General features: G+C 37.6%; 1 protein-coding gene across 1 annotated transcript in view; it reads left to right on the forward strand.

The window, feature by feature from the left end:
* HSD17B4 (hydroxysteroid (17-beta) dehydrogenase 4) overlaps window positions 1-17,324 on the forward strand; it is a 116,042-nt gene that overhangs the window by 13,951 nt on the left and 84,767 nt on the right. The window contains exons 7-9 of the mRNA XM_006873197.1: window positions 2,743-2,834; window positions 7,187-7,211; window positions 9,436-9,564. Of these exons, the coding sequence (XP_006873259.1) occupies window positions 2,743-2,834; window positions 7,187-7,211; window positions 9,436-9,564 (246 nt within the window). The remainder of the gene's footprint in view (window positions 1-2,742; window positions 2,835-7,186; window positions 7,212-9,435; window positions 9,565-17,324) is intronic.

Consider the following 17,324-nt stretch of genomic DNA (forward strand, 5'->3'; position numbering starts at 1 on the left):
TGTGGTCTTTGATCTTCATCAGTAAATGTTTTAAGTCCTCTTTACTTTCAGCAAGCAAGGTTGTATCATCTGCATATAACAGGTTGTTAACGAGTCTTTCTCCAATCCTGATGCCACGTTTTCCTTCATAGAACTCAGCTTCTCGGATTATTTGATCAGCATACAGGTTGAATAAATATGGTGAAATAATACAACCTTGTTGCACATCTTTCACCTTTCTTAATTTTAAACCATTCAGTGTTCTCATGTTCTGTTCAAACAACTGCCTCTTGGTCCATGTACAGATTTCTTATAAGCACAATCAAGTGTTCTGGAATATGCATATTTTGCAATATTGTCCATAACTTGTCATGACCCACACAATTGAAAGCCTTTGTGTAGTCAGTAAAGCACAGTTAAACATCGTTCTGATATTCTCTGCTTTCAGCCAAGATCCATTGCACATCAGCAATGATATGACTCGTTCCACAGCCTCTTCTGAATCTGGCTAGAACCTCTGGAAGCTCTCTTTCAATGTATGATTGCAGCTGTTTCTGTATTACCTTTAGTAAAACTTTATTTGCATGGGATATCAAAGAGATTGTCCAATGATTTCCGCATTCCATTGGGTCACCTCTCTTTGGAATGGGCACAAATACCGATCTCTTCCAATCAGTTGGCCAGATAGCTGTCTTCCAAATTTCTTGGCAGAGATGAGTGAGTACTTCCAGTGCTGCCTCATTTTCTTGAAAAATTTCAATTTTGATTCCATCAATTCCTGGTGCCTTGTTCTTTGCCAATTCCTTCAGTGCACCTCGGACTTCCACCCTAAGTATCAATGGCTCTTGATCGTATGCTACCTCTTGAAATGGTTGAACATGAGCCATTTCCTTTTGGTACAGTGACTCTGTATTCCTTCTATCTTCTTTGGATGCTTTCTGCATCATTCAATAATTTTCCCAGAGAATCCTTCAATGATGAAAGTCGAGGCCTGAATTTTTTCTTCAGTTCCCCCAGCTTGAGAAATGCTGAGCGTGTTCTTCCTTTTTGGTTTTCTGACTCCAGATCTTTGCACCTTTTGTTGTAATATTTGGCTTTATCTTCTTGAGCTGATCTTTGAAATTTTCTGTTCCGCTCTTGTACCTCCTCATTTCTTCCATTTGCTTTAGCATCTCTATGCTGGAGAGCTCAATGTCTCTTCTGACATCCATTTTGACCTTTTCCTTCTTTCTTGTCTTCTTAAATATGCCTGCACTATTATACTCTTCATCTGTGTCTAATTTAATATTAAATACTCCTTTATATTTTTGCTTTCAAGAATCCTCCCCTCCCCTTCTGTCAGATTTATTCTGCCTGTTTATTCTTGATAGTCTCATGGTGCTTGATTGAATACAATCACAATGCTTGTGATTGCAATGTGTGATTCTCTTTGTAATATGTTTTATAATTCCAACATCTCTAGTCCATTGTAGTCTAAATCTACAGTTTCTTTTTGATCATATTTACAGTACTTTGGAGCTGTTATTTAAGTGATCTTTGTGATTTTATCATGTTAACATCACATTGTATTCTATAATTTCCTAATTAAATTATGTGTTTATTTGTTCCTTTATAGATTATGAATTATAGTTTCCAATTGTGTGTCATTTGAACCTTAGAACAACTAGGTGAAATAGGCAGGGAAAGCATTTAAATCAGCATTTACTGGTGAAGAAAACAGGTCCAGAGGAGTTGAGTGTGTTGCTCAAGATCCTAAGTTGTGTATGTGTCATGGCTAACATTAAAATCTAGATTTTTATGCTAAATCTGTAATTCTGTTCTGCTCTTTCCAACTGCTTATAGAGTGCATGCAGTAGGAAAATATTTTCCACAGTGTTTCATCAGTGATACTTTCCAGATCCAATTCACATTCTCTTACTGCCAGTTTTATAGCTTCTTGCCAGCCATCTGACAGTAAAGTAGTTTGGAAATGAATGATACCTATCTGACTCTGGATTCTTTAGAGGAGCAAAACCAGTGAGCCATATATATGTGTGTCAAGTGTCAGGCTGGAGGCTTCTCCTGACAAATTTGGTTGTAGGGGCTGATGAATCCAAAGTCAGTAATTCAGACAGCAGGTTGCTGACTCGTTTCCCAAGAACCAGAGGTCAGTGGATGATGAGTTAGATGCAGGATCTAGATAAAGTGAGCTTTGCCAGAACTTTCATATATATTGGATATAGGCCACCCCACCAAGGAAACTGGTTTAGCTTTCAGCTGATTGGCTTTTTAACTGATTGACTTTTCAAGCGTTTGGCTACTCACACCAGACCACAAATGATATTATATTACATTTGGAAGAGCAACCAGGCCAATGTCTGCCAAATCACTGAGAATGATAGCCTTGCCAAGTTGGCACATAGCAGTAATCAGCACAGAATTATGTACATATTATGTATAGCTTTGCTTATCAGTCTTTGATTAGACAGGTATAATGCGTCATCTCCTAAATAGTATGTTACTTATTTCAGAAAAGTGTGTCTGTCTGATGCCTCCAAGTTTAGAAGCTTGAGAGAACTTCAGCAGTGTGTCCATTGGGGTGAAGTTCTTCCATAAACTTTGAATGTTAAACTTGTTTTATATATCTGTATTATTTTGTCATTGCTTATTTTAAAAATCTCTCAGTTACCTATAATTTATAAGTAAAACTTAAGTAAAATGATTGATTAAATATTTATATGTTGTCTTATAAACTTTTTTTTTCCCCCCGGTTATATATTTCAGATGTTCTAGAAGCTCTGAAGCCAGATTATGTGGCACCCTTGGTCCTTTGGCTTTGCCACGAGAGTTGTGAGGAAAATGGTGGCTTGTTTGAGGTATTCTGAAGCTTCCTAGTTTCTTCCCAAAGCAATATTTGTATAACTAAATGTAAAAAATGATTAAAATTAGTAGTTTTCCATTATATATATCTGTAAAAATCTGCATCAGTTTCACATCACTTAAACGTTATATGTTTTTTAATTTATATATATGTGTGTGTTTATATAATATACATATATATGTATGTATGTATATATGTATATGTATAGTTATATATATACATGTGTGTGTGTATTTTAAGGAACAAATGTTACCTGATGTCTTTTTTGAGAAAGTAACAGAAATTTTATAAGTTCTGCTTTTCCTTAGCTTTTCATTTCTAAAATTCTTACCAAATGATAACATGACTTATTTAATATGTTTGGTCAAAGGTAGAAAGTTTTACTTAGTTTAAGAAACTACATGGTCAAATGAAAAGACAAAATATGAGATTTAAAACCATCTGGCCAGGACTTGAATTGTTCTTTGAATTGTGTACTGCTAGGATATTGTACAAATAAACCTCTGAGCTTAAAATTTCCTTGGGAGTTGTTGTGATAAAGTAGAAGTCATATTTGTAAACCCCTAGCATAGGGCCTATGACATAGCAGTCACCATCAATTTTAATGACTATATTACTGTAATCTTTACAGAGCAGGGAAGATTAACAGCGTCTGAAGCTCAAAATTTGCCCAGACCCTCATTTATTAAGGAATATTTTAAAAGCAATTTATATATTACAATGATTATTGTTGTTGTTACACACAGTTGAGTTAGTTCTGATACATACTAATTCTGTAAGCAAAAGTTAATATGTACTCTAGAAAATTTTAAAAATAAAGGAAAACATATAGAAGAAAATAGAAGTTGTGTATATTCCTACCATTCAGATGAAACTACTGTTAATATTTTTATTTATTACATTCTTTGATGTGAAGTATACATTAGTAGTAATTTTTTAAAATATGCTTTTTATACACACACATAAATACAAGTAAGATCATGCTATAGATGAAATTCTGTATTTGCTATTTTAATTTATCATGAACAGATTTAATGAGGAGTCATTTGGCATTTAAGATCAATAACATTTAGTAAGAGTTGTGTGTAATACATTAAACATTGCAAATAACTTGCTTCTTTGTTTACAACGTTCTGATAGATATCTAAATTGGCAGTTACAGTTTATTGACTTAGCTGGAGCCCTTGCTTCTCCACTACTCGTCTGTTCGTTTGTCATACTGTGGTGTCTTGCATGTTGCTTTGATGCTGGAGGTTGTACCATCGGTGTTTCAAGTATTAGTAGGGTTACTCATGGTGGGCATGTTTCAGCAGAGCTTCTAGTGCCTGAGAGGAGCTTATAGTTTGTTTCTATACTCCAAAATAATTATTAAACTGGCCTTGATTTCATTACTCTGACTTCATTAAAAGTAATTATTGGATCTATTATCAAAGATAAAGGCATATTAATGTAAAGCTAAAGGGTAATAAAAAGCCATATAAGATATATGTTCTCTCCTGATACATTTTCTTCTGTAATTGGTATGTGGATTTTTTTTTAACCCTTTTAGTATGAGTCAAATGAAGGTTTACAAAGCAAATCACCTTTCTATTCAATAATTTATACACATCTTTTTTCATGTAATTAATTGCAATGTAATATCACTTACTCCTTTCCTTCCTGTTTTTCTTGTTTCTGTTCTTCCTTCTTTCCTAACCCTACTTGCCTCCTGAAATTTGTCCTTGCAAATGCTGTCCTTTTGAATTCAAATGGCTAATTATTCTAAGGAGTGCTTACCTCCCTAGTGTTACTGTACACCTCATAGACCTATCTGTTGTTTGATGGAAGATGAGCCACCAGAATGAGTTCTGTTCTAGGTCTAAAGGGTGACTAAGGGCCATAGTCTCAGGAGTTCTACTAGTTTTTTTCTGACTAGTAAGCATGGAATTCTTCTGGTAAGTTCTGGCATACTGTAGTTGTACTGTTGGAAGATATGACAGATTTTATTTCTATTAGACATTTTCTTCTGAGAATTTTTTCAAATAACCTCAAGAAGAAATTGCAGAGATCACAAATTTATCTTTCTGGATGGCATATCATTTGCCTTGTTTTTCATTAAATGACTAAGTAAGATTCTGGTTTTATTTGGCTTTGATGCCTTTTTATTCAATAAATTTTTCTAGAGGGACATTTGTTTTGAAGTCGTGACATGCTAGGCAATTTTATTATGTATATTGGTTCACCTTCAAAGTAACCTCATGGAATGTATATACTGTCCATCATAATTTACAGTTGAGGAGACTTTTGTTTTGAGAAGTTAAATAATTTGACCAGGGTCACACAGCCAGTAAGTGGTGTCACTGCTTCTCTGGATAAGGTCCTGCATTCTGCTTGTGCTCATCTCGTTTGCGATCATCTCTTTTGTTGCCACTTTTCTTGTTAGGATCCATTGCTCCTCTCATGCTCTTCCCTCTTCATGGTCCTAGGGTCCTCTGTTCCTGAAATGACAGATTAGCTGCTCCCCCCTTTTGATTATACCTCTTCTACATTTACAGCTGTGACAATTGCTGTTAGACCTGATGACAATTGCTTACTATTGAATCATAAAATCCTGTGTCCCTCATCACCAGACTCATCTGGACAAGAGGATGAGTAAGGTTTCTGTCTTACTCCCCTTGTTCTGACACTAAGCACCCTCATGAAAGGTTGTAAGCCAGCCACTTCATGCTTTTATAGCCTCCCAATTTTGATAGCTGAAGTCTAAGTTGCTCATCCCTATCAACCCTATTTAATCTTTGATATGAAGAATTCTTCCCTGTTTGGTTGGAATTTTGGGCAGCTTTATCCATAAGTAAAGGTCCAGTTGATCAAGTTGTAGCAGTTTATGCTTGCTCCCTGTACCATACTTCTTTATCTTCATCTAGTTGAATTCTGGTTGGTAACCCATCCTAGGTCAAATGGGTACTGTCTGCACGTTTGGGAGTTCTTGCACTCTTCCCCCTCTTCAGACTATCTGCTTTACTCTTAACTCTAGCAAGGCTAGGTCAGTGTCCTTGGGCTCAGGAGTTCGCACGTCTCCCTGAACTTCAAACCAGCCAGCTCATCTTCTTTTCTCTCTCATCTCAAGGTCATCGGATGTCTTTGGAATGTGGCCAGTCTCAGCCCATGTCTTATTTGAGGCATTTTCCCCACTTGCACTCACAAGCTGACCAGAGAATTGTGCTTTTAAAATACATATGTTTTACTACATTATGCAACTTTGTGTTTTCACATAGATAATATGAACAATGCGAGGTCAAGGGGGCTAATTGTAAAAATAAAGGACTTTTGTGGAGCTACATTGTTTTCATTCATTGTCATCTAACTTCCTAATACTCCTAGTGAGATGTTGTTGTTAGGTGCCATTGAGACATTACTGGCTCATAGCGACCTTATGCACAGCAGAACAAAACACTGCCTGATCCTGGGCCAGTCTCACTACTGTTGCTACACTTGAGTCCATCCATGCTGCCACTGGTCAGTCCATCTCATTGGGGGTCTTCCTCTTTTTCTCTGACCCTCCACCTTACCAAATATGATGTTCTTCTCCAGTGACTTGTCCCTCCTGACAATATGTCCAAAGTATGAGATGAAGTTTATCCATCTTAGCCTCTGAGGAGCACTCTGGCTGCACTTCTTCCAAAACGGATCTATTGGTTCATTTGGCAGCCCATGGCACTTTCAATATTTTCCTCCCAACACTGTAACTCAAAGGCATCAATTTTTCTATGGTCTTCCTTATTCACTGTCCAGCTTTCGCATACACATGAGGTTATTGAAAATACCATGGCTTGGGTCAGGCACACCTTAGTCCTCAAGCTGACATCTTTGCTCTTCAACACTTTAAAAAGGTCTCATGCAGCAGATTTGCCTAATGCAATACGTCATTTGATTTCTTGACTGCTGCTTCCATGTGTGTTGATAGTTGATCCAAGAAGAGTGAAGTCCTTGACAACTTCAGTCTTTTCTCCATTGATAAGAATGTTGTTTATTGATCCAGTGGTGAGGATTTTTGTTTTCTTTACATTGAGATGCATTCCATACTGAAGGCTTTGATCTTCATCATTAGATATTTTAAGTCACTTTCAGCAAGCAAGGTTGTATCATCTGCATATCGCAGGTTGTTAATAAGTCTTCTTCCAATCCCGATGCCATGTTTTTCTTCGTATAACCCAGCTTCTTGGATATTTGCTCGGCATACAGTTTGAATAAATATGGTGAAAGAATACAACAACCCTGTTGCACACCTTTAATTTTAAACCATTCAGTGTTCCCATGTTCTGTTCAAACAACTGATAATATAATTTCTTCTCTCTTTCTTTTTTCTAGGTGGGAGCAGGATGGATTGGAAAATGTAAGTTACTCAGTTTTTGCTTTTTCATAGATTATTTTAATTTCTTTAAATTTACTTATGAGGTCAGAGTTTAGTAAGGATCTTGTTAAATGCCTAATCACTTGATTCAGTGCATACATTTTTGTTGTTTTTGTTGAGTTGGTTCTCACTTACAGCAACTTTTTATAGGGTTCCCAAATAGCTGCTGGTGGGTTTGAATCCCTGACATTGTGGCTAGCAGTCCATTGCTTATTCTACAATGCCATAACAGGACTACAAACTGCTCATGTTGTTGTTGTGTGCCATTGAGTCAGTTCTGACCCATAGCGACCATGCATAGGGTCTCCAAGCAGCGGCTGGTGAGCTTGAACTGCCAACCTTGTAGTTCAAACTGATTTTGTAGTTCAGTGCATTAACCCACCGCACCACACCAGACTCCAAATGTCCCATTGTTGTTGTTGTTATGTGCTGTGGAGTTGATTCCAATTCATAGCAACCTGTATAGGGTTTCTGAGGCTGTAAATCTTTACAGGAGCAGAAAGCCTCATCTTTCTCCCTCGGAACAGCTGGTAGTTTCAAACTACTGACCCTGAGGTTAGCAGCCCAACTACGCTACCAGAGTTCCTAAAATGTCTCATAGTAGTCAGGAAATAAGAGATAGCGTAGAAGTCATGTTCTTCAAGTCCTTCATGTGATTCTGTTCTTACTTGGAATATGAGATAGATACAGGAGACAGTGGGGCATCACATTAAACAACTTTCTGGGATACAAATTACAGCTGCTCTTTGGAAATTATTTCCACGTGATGTAAGAGTAAATTTATTTAGCATCAGCTCCTTTCTACCCCATATCTCAAATCTTATGAACTCCAAATTTGATCATTGTTTTTGGTACTTAAAAAAAAAAAAAATTGTGGCACTTCAAATCTCATCCTATTTCTTATTTTCAGTACTTGGCTGCTGGTATAAAAATTGATTGTATAGTTATTTAAAAGTCTGCCATCACTGAAAGTTATTTTTATATGATTATTATTGAATAGCATCATTATATTTAGCATTAATGGCCAGTCACCCCAGTTGTTAATGTAATTTATGTTTGTTAGGGATCTTTGAGTGTCTTTTGACATCCACTTAAAGAAAGGAAGATCAAGTATTGCAATAAAGGCTGTATACGTTACTTTATAAATAGAAAAACTCTAGAAGCAGGCATTTTGTCATTCCCCAAAACACATTTTCAATTTAATAATCATCAAACCACTATATTTAAATAAGATCATTAGTGTTGTTAGTAGGTGCCACTGAGTGGGTTCTGACTCATAGGATCCCCAGGTACAAAAGTTACTTTTGTTATTCTTAAGTGCCATTGAACTGGTCCCGAATCATAGCGACCCTGTATAGGGTTACTGTGTAGTGGCTGGTGAGTTTGAACCACTGACCTTGCATTTGTTCAAATCGTACTTAAGGTGCAGTGCTTTTCCTACAATGCTACCCCAGGACTTCAATGGTTATTAGTAGGGTTATTTATTTTTCTGGTTTTTAAAAGGAAAGTAGTCTAAACTTTTTCTTCTTAGGACTTGGTGAATCTGTGCATTCTGGTTGACTTCCTTTGGAAATGGAGGAAGAACAACAGGGCTACCTGCTATACTAACATTTTATTAACTGAAATCTTTAACCTATTATCATGCTTCGTCCTTTGTGTTTTAACCAAACTTTGTTCTATCTTAAATTTTATCGATGAGGAGAGGGAAATATTCTACTTGAGTATTTGTGATCATTACGTCAGTCTTTTGGTGTGATTTTATGTAATTAAATTTTTTGTGGTTCTGTGTATCTTTCTACCATTAATAATATATGGCATAGTCAGAGGTTTGGGGCTCTGGTGGGGTGCTGTAGGATAAGCACTGGATTGTTGACCATTTGGGAAAACCAGCTGTTCCTGGAAAAACCTATATAGGGTCACTGTGATTTGGAAGTAATACGTTGGCATTTAGCAACAAAAACAATAGTTAGAGGATAATTTTTTTCCCTTCAGGTTCTCAGATACTTTTTTTATCCTAATGGTATAATAATTATTTTAGGAACAATTCATTTTAAAGCATGTAGTAAAACTCATTAAATTTAGAATCTTCCTTTTTAAATTCCCATTTTTTTCTTGAAGTTAGAAGAATTCAAAGGGCTCTTATTCATTTCTTTTCTATTTCATCTTAAATTATGAGCTAATACATTGATTTTGTATCTGTATTCAGTGCGCTGGGAGCGGACCCTGGGAGCTATTGTCAGGCAGAAGAATCAGCCAATGACTCCTGAGGCAGTAAAGGCTAACTGGGGGAAGATCTGTGACTTTGATAATGCCAGCAGGCCTCAGAGTATACAAGGTAAAAAGAGTTTCAAGTCAGTTCAGCCTGGTTTGAGAATCTGAAGCACAAATATTCTCTTATGTTATAGTGCTATTTTCTGTTTTAATTGTGGTGATTTACACACTTGAATCATCCACAGCATATTTTTGGACTCTTAAAATTGAAGATATTTATACCATTACCATTCCTACTGTCAAGTTTTTTGCCTTTTTTTTTTTTTTTTTTTTGAGTGTGTGTGTATGCATAGTTGGGAGCCTGAAGTGTTTTCTCATCTGTGTTTTGTACCTGATCCCCATTGATGGTTGTTTTCAAAGTCTTCCATAACCTCCTTAAATGACCTAATTTTTCTCCATTTCTCGAACACTGATTTAAATCTTTTATTTAGGCTCAGTGATTTTCTACTTAGTGAGTAGATTTTTCTTTGTTTTAGATGTAATGTCTTTACTACTATTTCTCTACCTTTCTAAGCCACCCTTTCCTTTTTGTGTCACCTCTGCTAATCTTAGTGGTTCTTTAGGAAACTCAAGACCCGGATGTTCAACAAAATGTCCCAAGATATTTTGGGCTAAATTGCTTTCTCTCTTAGCTGAATTTCTACCACTTGAGCATTCAATTGTCACTGATGTTGACTGTTTTTAGTTAGTAAGTGTATGGTTTCTTAATTGCTTTGCAACTTCATTTTGAGAAGTTGCAGACTTTATTTTGTATGTAATTTTTAGTATCTGGTAGTAGCATAGTAGTAGCATAGTGCTAGACTCATAGCAAGAATTTGATAATTACTTGTTTAATTGAATTATTGATTCATCCACCATCCATAGGAATAGATAACCAAATAGTTACATTATTTTTTCTAGTATAACTTATATATACATGTGATACATGAAAAAGTTAAAAGATGTTTTCTGAAAAAAAACAAAACAAAACATGAATCAGGGTCATTTTGTAGAAAAAACTTATTTGTTTTCCCTTTTATTAATTTTATATTCAAAGTTGGCTAGAGACTATATCTGAAACATGACTATTACTTTTATTCCCTTTATTTACGCTTAACTTTTTGTTGGTGTACTCAGTGAAATTTTCATTATGCCTTTTTCAATCACATGATAACATGAGTTTTATATCATAAATGGTAACATTTCTGCATTTATATTTCAATGGTGTTGTTGTTAAGTGCCGTCGAGTCGGTTCTGACCCATAGCTAGCCTGTAAAGAGTTTCTGAGGAGCAGCTGGTGAGTTTGAAGTGCTGACCTTGCAGTTCAAACCAACTTTACATTAACCCACAGCACCACTAAGATAAAATTAGTCTATAAATGCCAGTACTATTAATGAAAATTAGTGCAGGAAAAAGGATGAAATATATTAAAACTTTATTATAGTAAAATACCACTTTATTGTCTTAAAAGTATTACATTAAAAGGCTAATTAAATTATGTGATAATTTAAAAGGAACCTCTTGTATTTGAAGAAGGAGCTCTGGTAGCGTAGTGGTTACGAATCAGGCTGCGAACAGCAAGGTCAGCAGTTTGAAACTACCAGCTGCTCTGAGGGAGAAAGATGAGGCTTTTTACTCCTGTAAAGATTTACAGCCTCGGAAACCCTGTACAGGGTTGCTATGAGTCGGTTCCAACTCCACGGCACATAACCACTATCAGTATTTGAAATGCAATTTAAGAAAGAAAGATCCTCTTTTTCACAGATTGAGACTTTCCAGATTACCTATTTCATGTTCTCATTTTGCAGATTATCGAACTAAATCTCAGAGAAACAAAATAAGTGGCTTTAGCATCCCTGTTTAGCCAGTGTTTGAGCCAAGAATTAACTTAGGTGGTCTGTTTCCAAGGTCAGTGCTTTCAGCCTATACTAAGGTTGTTGTTGTTAGGTGCCATCGAGTCGTCACCGACTCATAGCGACCCTATGTACAACAGAACTAAACACTGCCTGGTGCTGGGCCAACTTCACAATTGTTGCCATGCTTGAGACCATTGATGCTGCCACTTTGCCAATCCATCTCACTGGAGGTCTTCCTCTTTTACTCTGACCCTCCACCTTACCAAACATGGTATCTTTCTCCAGAGACTGATCCTTCCTGACAATATGTCTGAAGTGTGAGAGACAAAGTGTGGCCATCATGGCCTCCAAAGAGCACTCTGGCTATACTTCCTCCTGCACAGATCTGTTGGTTCATTTGGCAGCCTATGGCACTTTCAATATTCTCCAACACCAAAACTCAAAAGCATCAATTTTTCTACGATCTTCATTTTTCACTGTCCAGCTTTTGCATGCATATGAGGTTATTAAAAATATCATGGTTTGGATTAGAGTCACTTTAGTCCTCAAGCTGATATCTTTGATCTTCAACACTTTAAAAAGATCTTGTGCAGCAGATTTGCCTAATGCAGTACGCCATTTGATCTCTTGACTGCTGCTTCCATGAGTGTTGATAGTTGATCCAGGAAGAAAAAAGTTCCTGACAACTTCAATCTTTTTTTCCGTTGATAAGAATGTTGTTTATTGGTCCAGTGGTGAGGATTTTTGTTTTGTTTACATTGAGATGCAATCCATACTGAAGACTGTGGTCTTTGAAGATTTCTTCATCAGTAGATATTTTAAGTCCTCTTCACTTTCAGCAAGCAAGGTTGTATCATCTGCATATCACAGGTTCTTAATGAGTCTTCCTCCAATCCTGATGCCATGTTTTTCTTCAGAGAACCCACCTTCTCGGATTATTTGCTCAGCATATAGGTTGAATAAGTATGGTGAAAGAATACAACCTTCTTAATTTTAAACCATTCAGTGTTCCCATGTTCTGTTTGAACAATTGCCTTTTGGTCCATGTACAGATTCCTCACATGAGCACAATTAAGTGTTCAGGAATACTCATACTTTGCAATGCTGTCCATAGCTTGTCATGATCCACACAATCGAAAGCCTTTGCATAGTAAATAAAGCACAGGTAAACATCTTTCTGATATTCTCTGCTTTCAGCCAAGGTCCATCGGACATCAGTAATGATATCCCTCATTCCACAGCCTCTTCTGAATCTGGCTTGAACCTCTGGAAGTTCTCTTTCAATGTATGCTTGTAGCCGTTTCTGTATTACCTTTAGTAAAACTTTATTCGCATGGGATATCAAAAAGATTGTCCAATGATTTCCGCATTCTGTTGGGTCACCTCTCTTTGGAATGGGCACAAATATGGATCTCTTCCAATCAGTCGACCACTTAGTTATCTCCCAAATTTCTTAGCAGAGATGAGTGAGTGCCTCCAGTGCTGCCTCTCTTTCTTGAAAGATTTCAATTTTGATTCCATCAATTCCTGGAGCCTTTTCTTTGCCATTTCCTTCAATGCACCTTGGACGTCTTCCTTCAGTATCATTGACTCTTGATCATATGCTACCTCTTGAAACGGTTGAACATCGACCATTTCTTTTGGTACAGTGACTCTGTGTATTCCTTCGATCTTCTTTTGATGCTTTTTGCATCATTCAATAATATGCCCAGAGAATCCTTCAATAACGAAAGTCGAGGCTTGAATTTTTTCTTCAGTTCCCCCAGCTTGAGAAATGCTGAGCGTGTTCTTCCTTTTTGGTTTTCTGACTCCAGATCATTGCACAATTTGTTGTAATATTTCACTTTGTCTTCTGAAAGTGACCTTTGAAATTTTCTGTTCAGCTCTTGTATCTCCTCATGTCTTCTATTTGTTAATACCAAGGTAGCTCGGTTAAATAGCTTCTCCTTTAGGCAACATCTTTAATGGACTGGAAAAGGCAGGATTAGTAGACCTTTGCCCTCAGGGATGACAGATACCCCTAGTCATCTCAGACTCTGTATTTGGTTATGATTTTTCTTCTGAGTTCAGAAGGATGTCCATATATCTTTTAGATATATTAGTAATGTTCCAAGGCCTGCTTTTAGAATTTTGTGGCTTTATGACTTTGCAACAGCAATCTCAGATCCTTAACTGTAGTCAGTGGTTATGATGATAGTTATCCCTAAAAAGTTTTAGTAATAGCCTCAGAGCCATTTTTAATTTATTTAAATGTTTTATTGTGAATAATGTGATAGTTTACATGGGAGAACATTAGTTTTACATTCATCCTATCATATATTTTTTCATTGCCATAGTTACAATCCCCTCCATGCATCATCAACCAACCAAAGGGTACATCCTACAAGTCTGCTCCCTCCCCCAGCCCTTCCCCGCGGTCAGTCGTTAGCACACATCCCCTCTACCTGTCTCACTCTAGAGTCCCCAGCTGCTCCATCTCTCCACATCATCATCTCTGCCTCCATCTCAGGCATCACTGCTTCTCTGGGTAGGGTCCTGTTCTCCACTCTTCTCCCTTCATGGTCCCAGGGAGCTCCGCTCCTAGACTGCAAAGTTAATCAGTCCCCTCTTTGCCACAAAATGTCTATCTTTACATTTACAACCCTCACAATCAGTCCTGATAACAATTACTCACTATTGTATCACAAGAAACCTATCCGCATTTCCTTTCATCTGTCTAGTTCTGCCTAGACAGATTGTATACTACCCAGTGGAGATTCTGCCTTTCTCCATGCCCTCTGGATCTAGGTTATCTCTTGAAATCTTGTAAACCAGTCTCTTCTTGCCTTTGTATCACCCCCATTTTGAATAGCCAATGTCCATGTAGCCCATCCCTGTCTATTCATTGTATGGAGGGGATGGGTATGATCCTTGCTGTAAAGATTTGTTCCCGCTTTTGAGCTACTGCATCGATAGGTGAAGGTCCAGTTCATCAAATTGTATCAGATTACTCTTTTTTTCCCTCTTCATTCTTCTAATAGTTGCGCTCTGATCATCCAGTCATTGAAGTTAGATCAAGTGGATATTATCTGCAAGTGTGGGTGTTCTTGTGCATATGCTGTCTCTTCTTATCAGCTGGACGCTTCACTCTACACTCCAGTCCTCCATGGCTATGTCATTGACTCTGGGTCCAAGAGTCCCCAGGTCTTGCCACACTGCTGGCCAACTAGGTCTCCACCTGGATTCACAGGAGTCTATTGAATGTTGTAGGGCTTAGCTCACAGCTTTATTGCTGTTTTTCCCTCACTTCCCGTTATCGGTGATGTTGTGGTCACCAATCAAAGCGTGTATTCCCATTGAGTCTTAGTCTTGGAAGGGGTTTACTCTGAGGGGACCCGACTCGTTGCCTTGATGTCTCCTGGGTGATCAGCTTGCTTGTTTTTATAGTAATCAGTCAGTCTGCCTCTATTGTTTTGTATTTTTCCTGTCAGTCTTTCTTTCAAGAAGTATCTTCTGTTCTAGCTGCTCCAGGCTGGTCTGCCTGTCCTTTCAAGAGGAAATTTCCCACCTCTGAAGATTTTGGATGCTGTTCAGGATTCCACCTATAGTCTTATGTAATGCAGAAGCTCTGCAGGTAGCCTCCTTCACTGGGCACGTTGTAGCCCCATTTTAGGTATTCCAATCAGTTATAGGTAGAAGGTGGACTTACAAGCTTTCTATGGTGATATTTCTGGCTATTCCTTTCTCTCCCCTTCCAGTGTATATTTTATAATGTAATGCAAGGAAAACCAAGATTCAAAAGACAGCCAAGCATCTTAACATTATTTCCCCCCTTTCCCCCATTCCAAGCATGTCTCAATCCTTGTATCCTAGAGCCCTGTGGTGCCAAGGTTGTGCATACAACACCATTTACCTCTGTCCCACTTAGCCCATGCAAACCTGCCTACTTGTATTCCCATTCGCTTTGTTCTTCCATTCCCCTCTCCCTTTTTGTATATTGCCCCCCTCCCCAGCACCCAAACTGTTCTGTGTCTATTCCCTGCCCTGTGCTCCACCTTTCCGTCCTCTCCTCACCCCACCACCCACATACCTGCAGCCTGCAAAGAATCCCCACACCCCCCTTTAGTATGGGTTCTTTTTCTTAGTCTTGTACAGTAGTGGTCCTATGTAGTATTTCTCCTTTTGTGACTAATTTCACTCAACATTATATCCTCAAGGTTCATCCATGTTATGTGGTGGCTTGCAGCTTCCTTGTTATTCTTCAAGGTAGCATAATATTCCATTGTGTGTGTACCACAATTTGCTTATCCATTCTTTAGTTGATTGGAACTTTGGCTGTATCCATCTTTTTGCTATTGTAAATAGTGCTGCTATGAACATTGGTGTGATATGTCTGCTTGTGTTATGGCTTGTATTTCTTGTGGGTAAATACCAAGTAGAGGAATTGCTGGATTATAAAGTATTTCATTTTTCAACCTTCTGAGGAAGTGCCATATTGCTTTCCAGAGAGGTTGGACCATTTTGCAGTCCCACCAGCAATGCAAGAGTGTTCCAGTCTCTCCACATCCCTGCCAGCATTTGTTGTCTTCTCCATTTTTCATCTTTGCTGTTATTGTTGGTGTGAGATGATATCGAATTGTTGTTTTGATTTGCATCTCTGTAATGGCTAGTGATTGTGAACATTTCTTCCTATGTTTGTTGGCTGCCTGGATCTCCTCCTTCGTGAAGAGTCTGTTCATGTCCTGTGCCCATTTCTTAATTGGGTTATTTGTCTTTTTCTTGTAGATGTGTTGTAGTTTCCTATATATTTTAGAAATGGGTCCATTATCTGATGTGTCATTGCAAAAGATTTTTTCCCAGTCTGTGGGTACCCTTTTTACTCTTTTGGTGAAGTCTTTTGATGCACATAAGTTTTTAATTTTTAGTGTGTCCCACTCTTCTATTTTGTCTGTTTTTGTGCACTTTTCAAAATGTGTGGTAGTCTGTATATGCCCTGAATTAGCGTCCTCAAATTTGTCCCTATTTTTTCATTGATTATCTTCATAATTTTAGGATTCACATTTAGATCTTTAATCCATGCTGAGCTCAATTTTGATTAGGGCATGAGGCAAAGGCCTTGTTTCAGTCTTTTACATGTCGCTTTCCAGTTCTGCCAGCACCATTTGTTAATGAGACTGTCTGTTCCCCATGCAATATGACTAGGCACTTTGTCAAAAATCATTTGGTTTGGTTAATTTCTGGATTCTCAATTCTGTTCCATTAATCAATGTATCTTTCATAGTACCAGTGCTAGACTGTTTTGACCACTGTAGCCATATAGTAAAGTTTGAAATCGGGGAATGAGAGACCTCCAACCTTGTTCGTCTTTTTAAGCAGTGTTTTGTTTATCCTGGGTCTCTTTCCTTTCCATATAAATTTAGTAATTGCCCCTTCCATCTCTTTGAAGAATGTTGTTGGTTTCTGGATTGGGATTGCATTTTATGTGTAAATTGCTTTGGGCAGTATTAACATTTTCATGATGTTATATCCAGGATCATGTTATGTTCTACCACTTCTGTAGGTCTCTTTTGGTTTCTTGTAATAGTGCTTTGTAATTTTCTTTGTATAAGTCCTTTGTTTCTCTGGTTATGTTTATTCCTAAATATTTCATCCCTTGTGTGGCTGTTGTAAATGGTATTGCTTTCCTAATGTCCTTTTCATTGCTATCACTGTTGCTATAGAGAAATCCAACTGATTTTTGTATGTTGATTTTATACCCTGTCTCTTTGCTGAATCTTTCTATGAGGTCTAGTAGTTTTTTTACTGAGTCTTTGGGGTTTTCTATGTATAGGATCATATTGTCTGCAAAAAAGGAGAGTTTTAGTTCCTCTTTGCCAATTTGGATATCTTTAATTTCTTTATCATGCCGTATTGTTGTTGTTGTTGTCAGGTGCCATCGAGTCAGAACTGACTCATAGCGACCCCATGCACAGCAGAACAAAACAATGTCTGATCCTGGGCCAACCCCACC

The sequence above is a fragment of the Chrysochloris asiatica genome, unplaced genomic scaffold (assembly GCF_000296735.1).
Source record: "Chrysochloris asiatica unplaced genomic scaffold, ChrAsi1.0 scaffold00228, whole genome shotgun sequence".
Lineage (NCBI taxonomy): Eukaryota > Metazoa > Chordata > Mammalia > Afrosoricida > Chrysochloridae > Chrysochloris > Chrysochloris asiatica.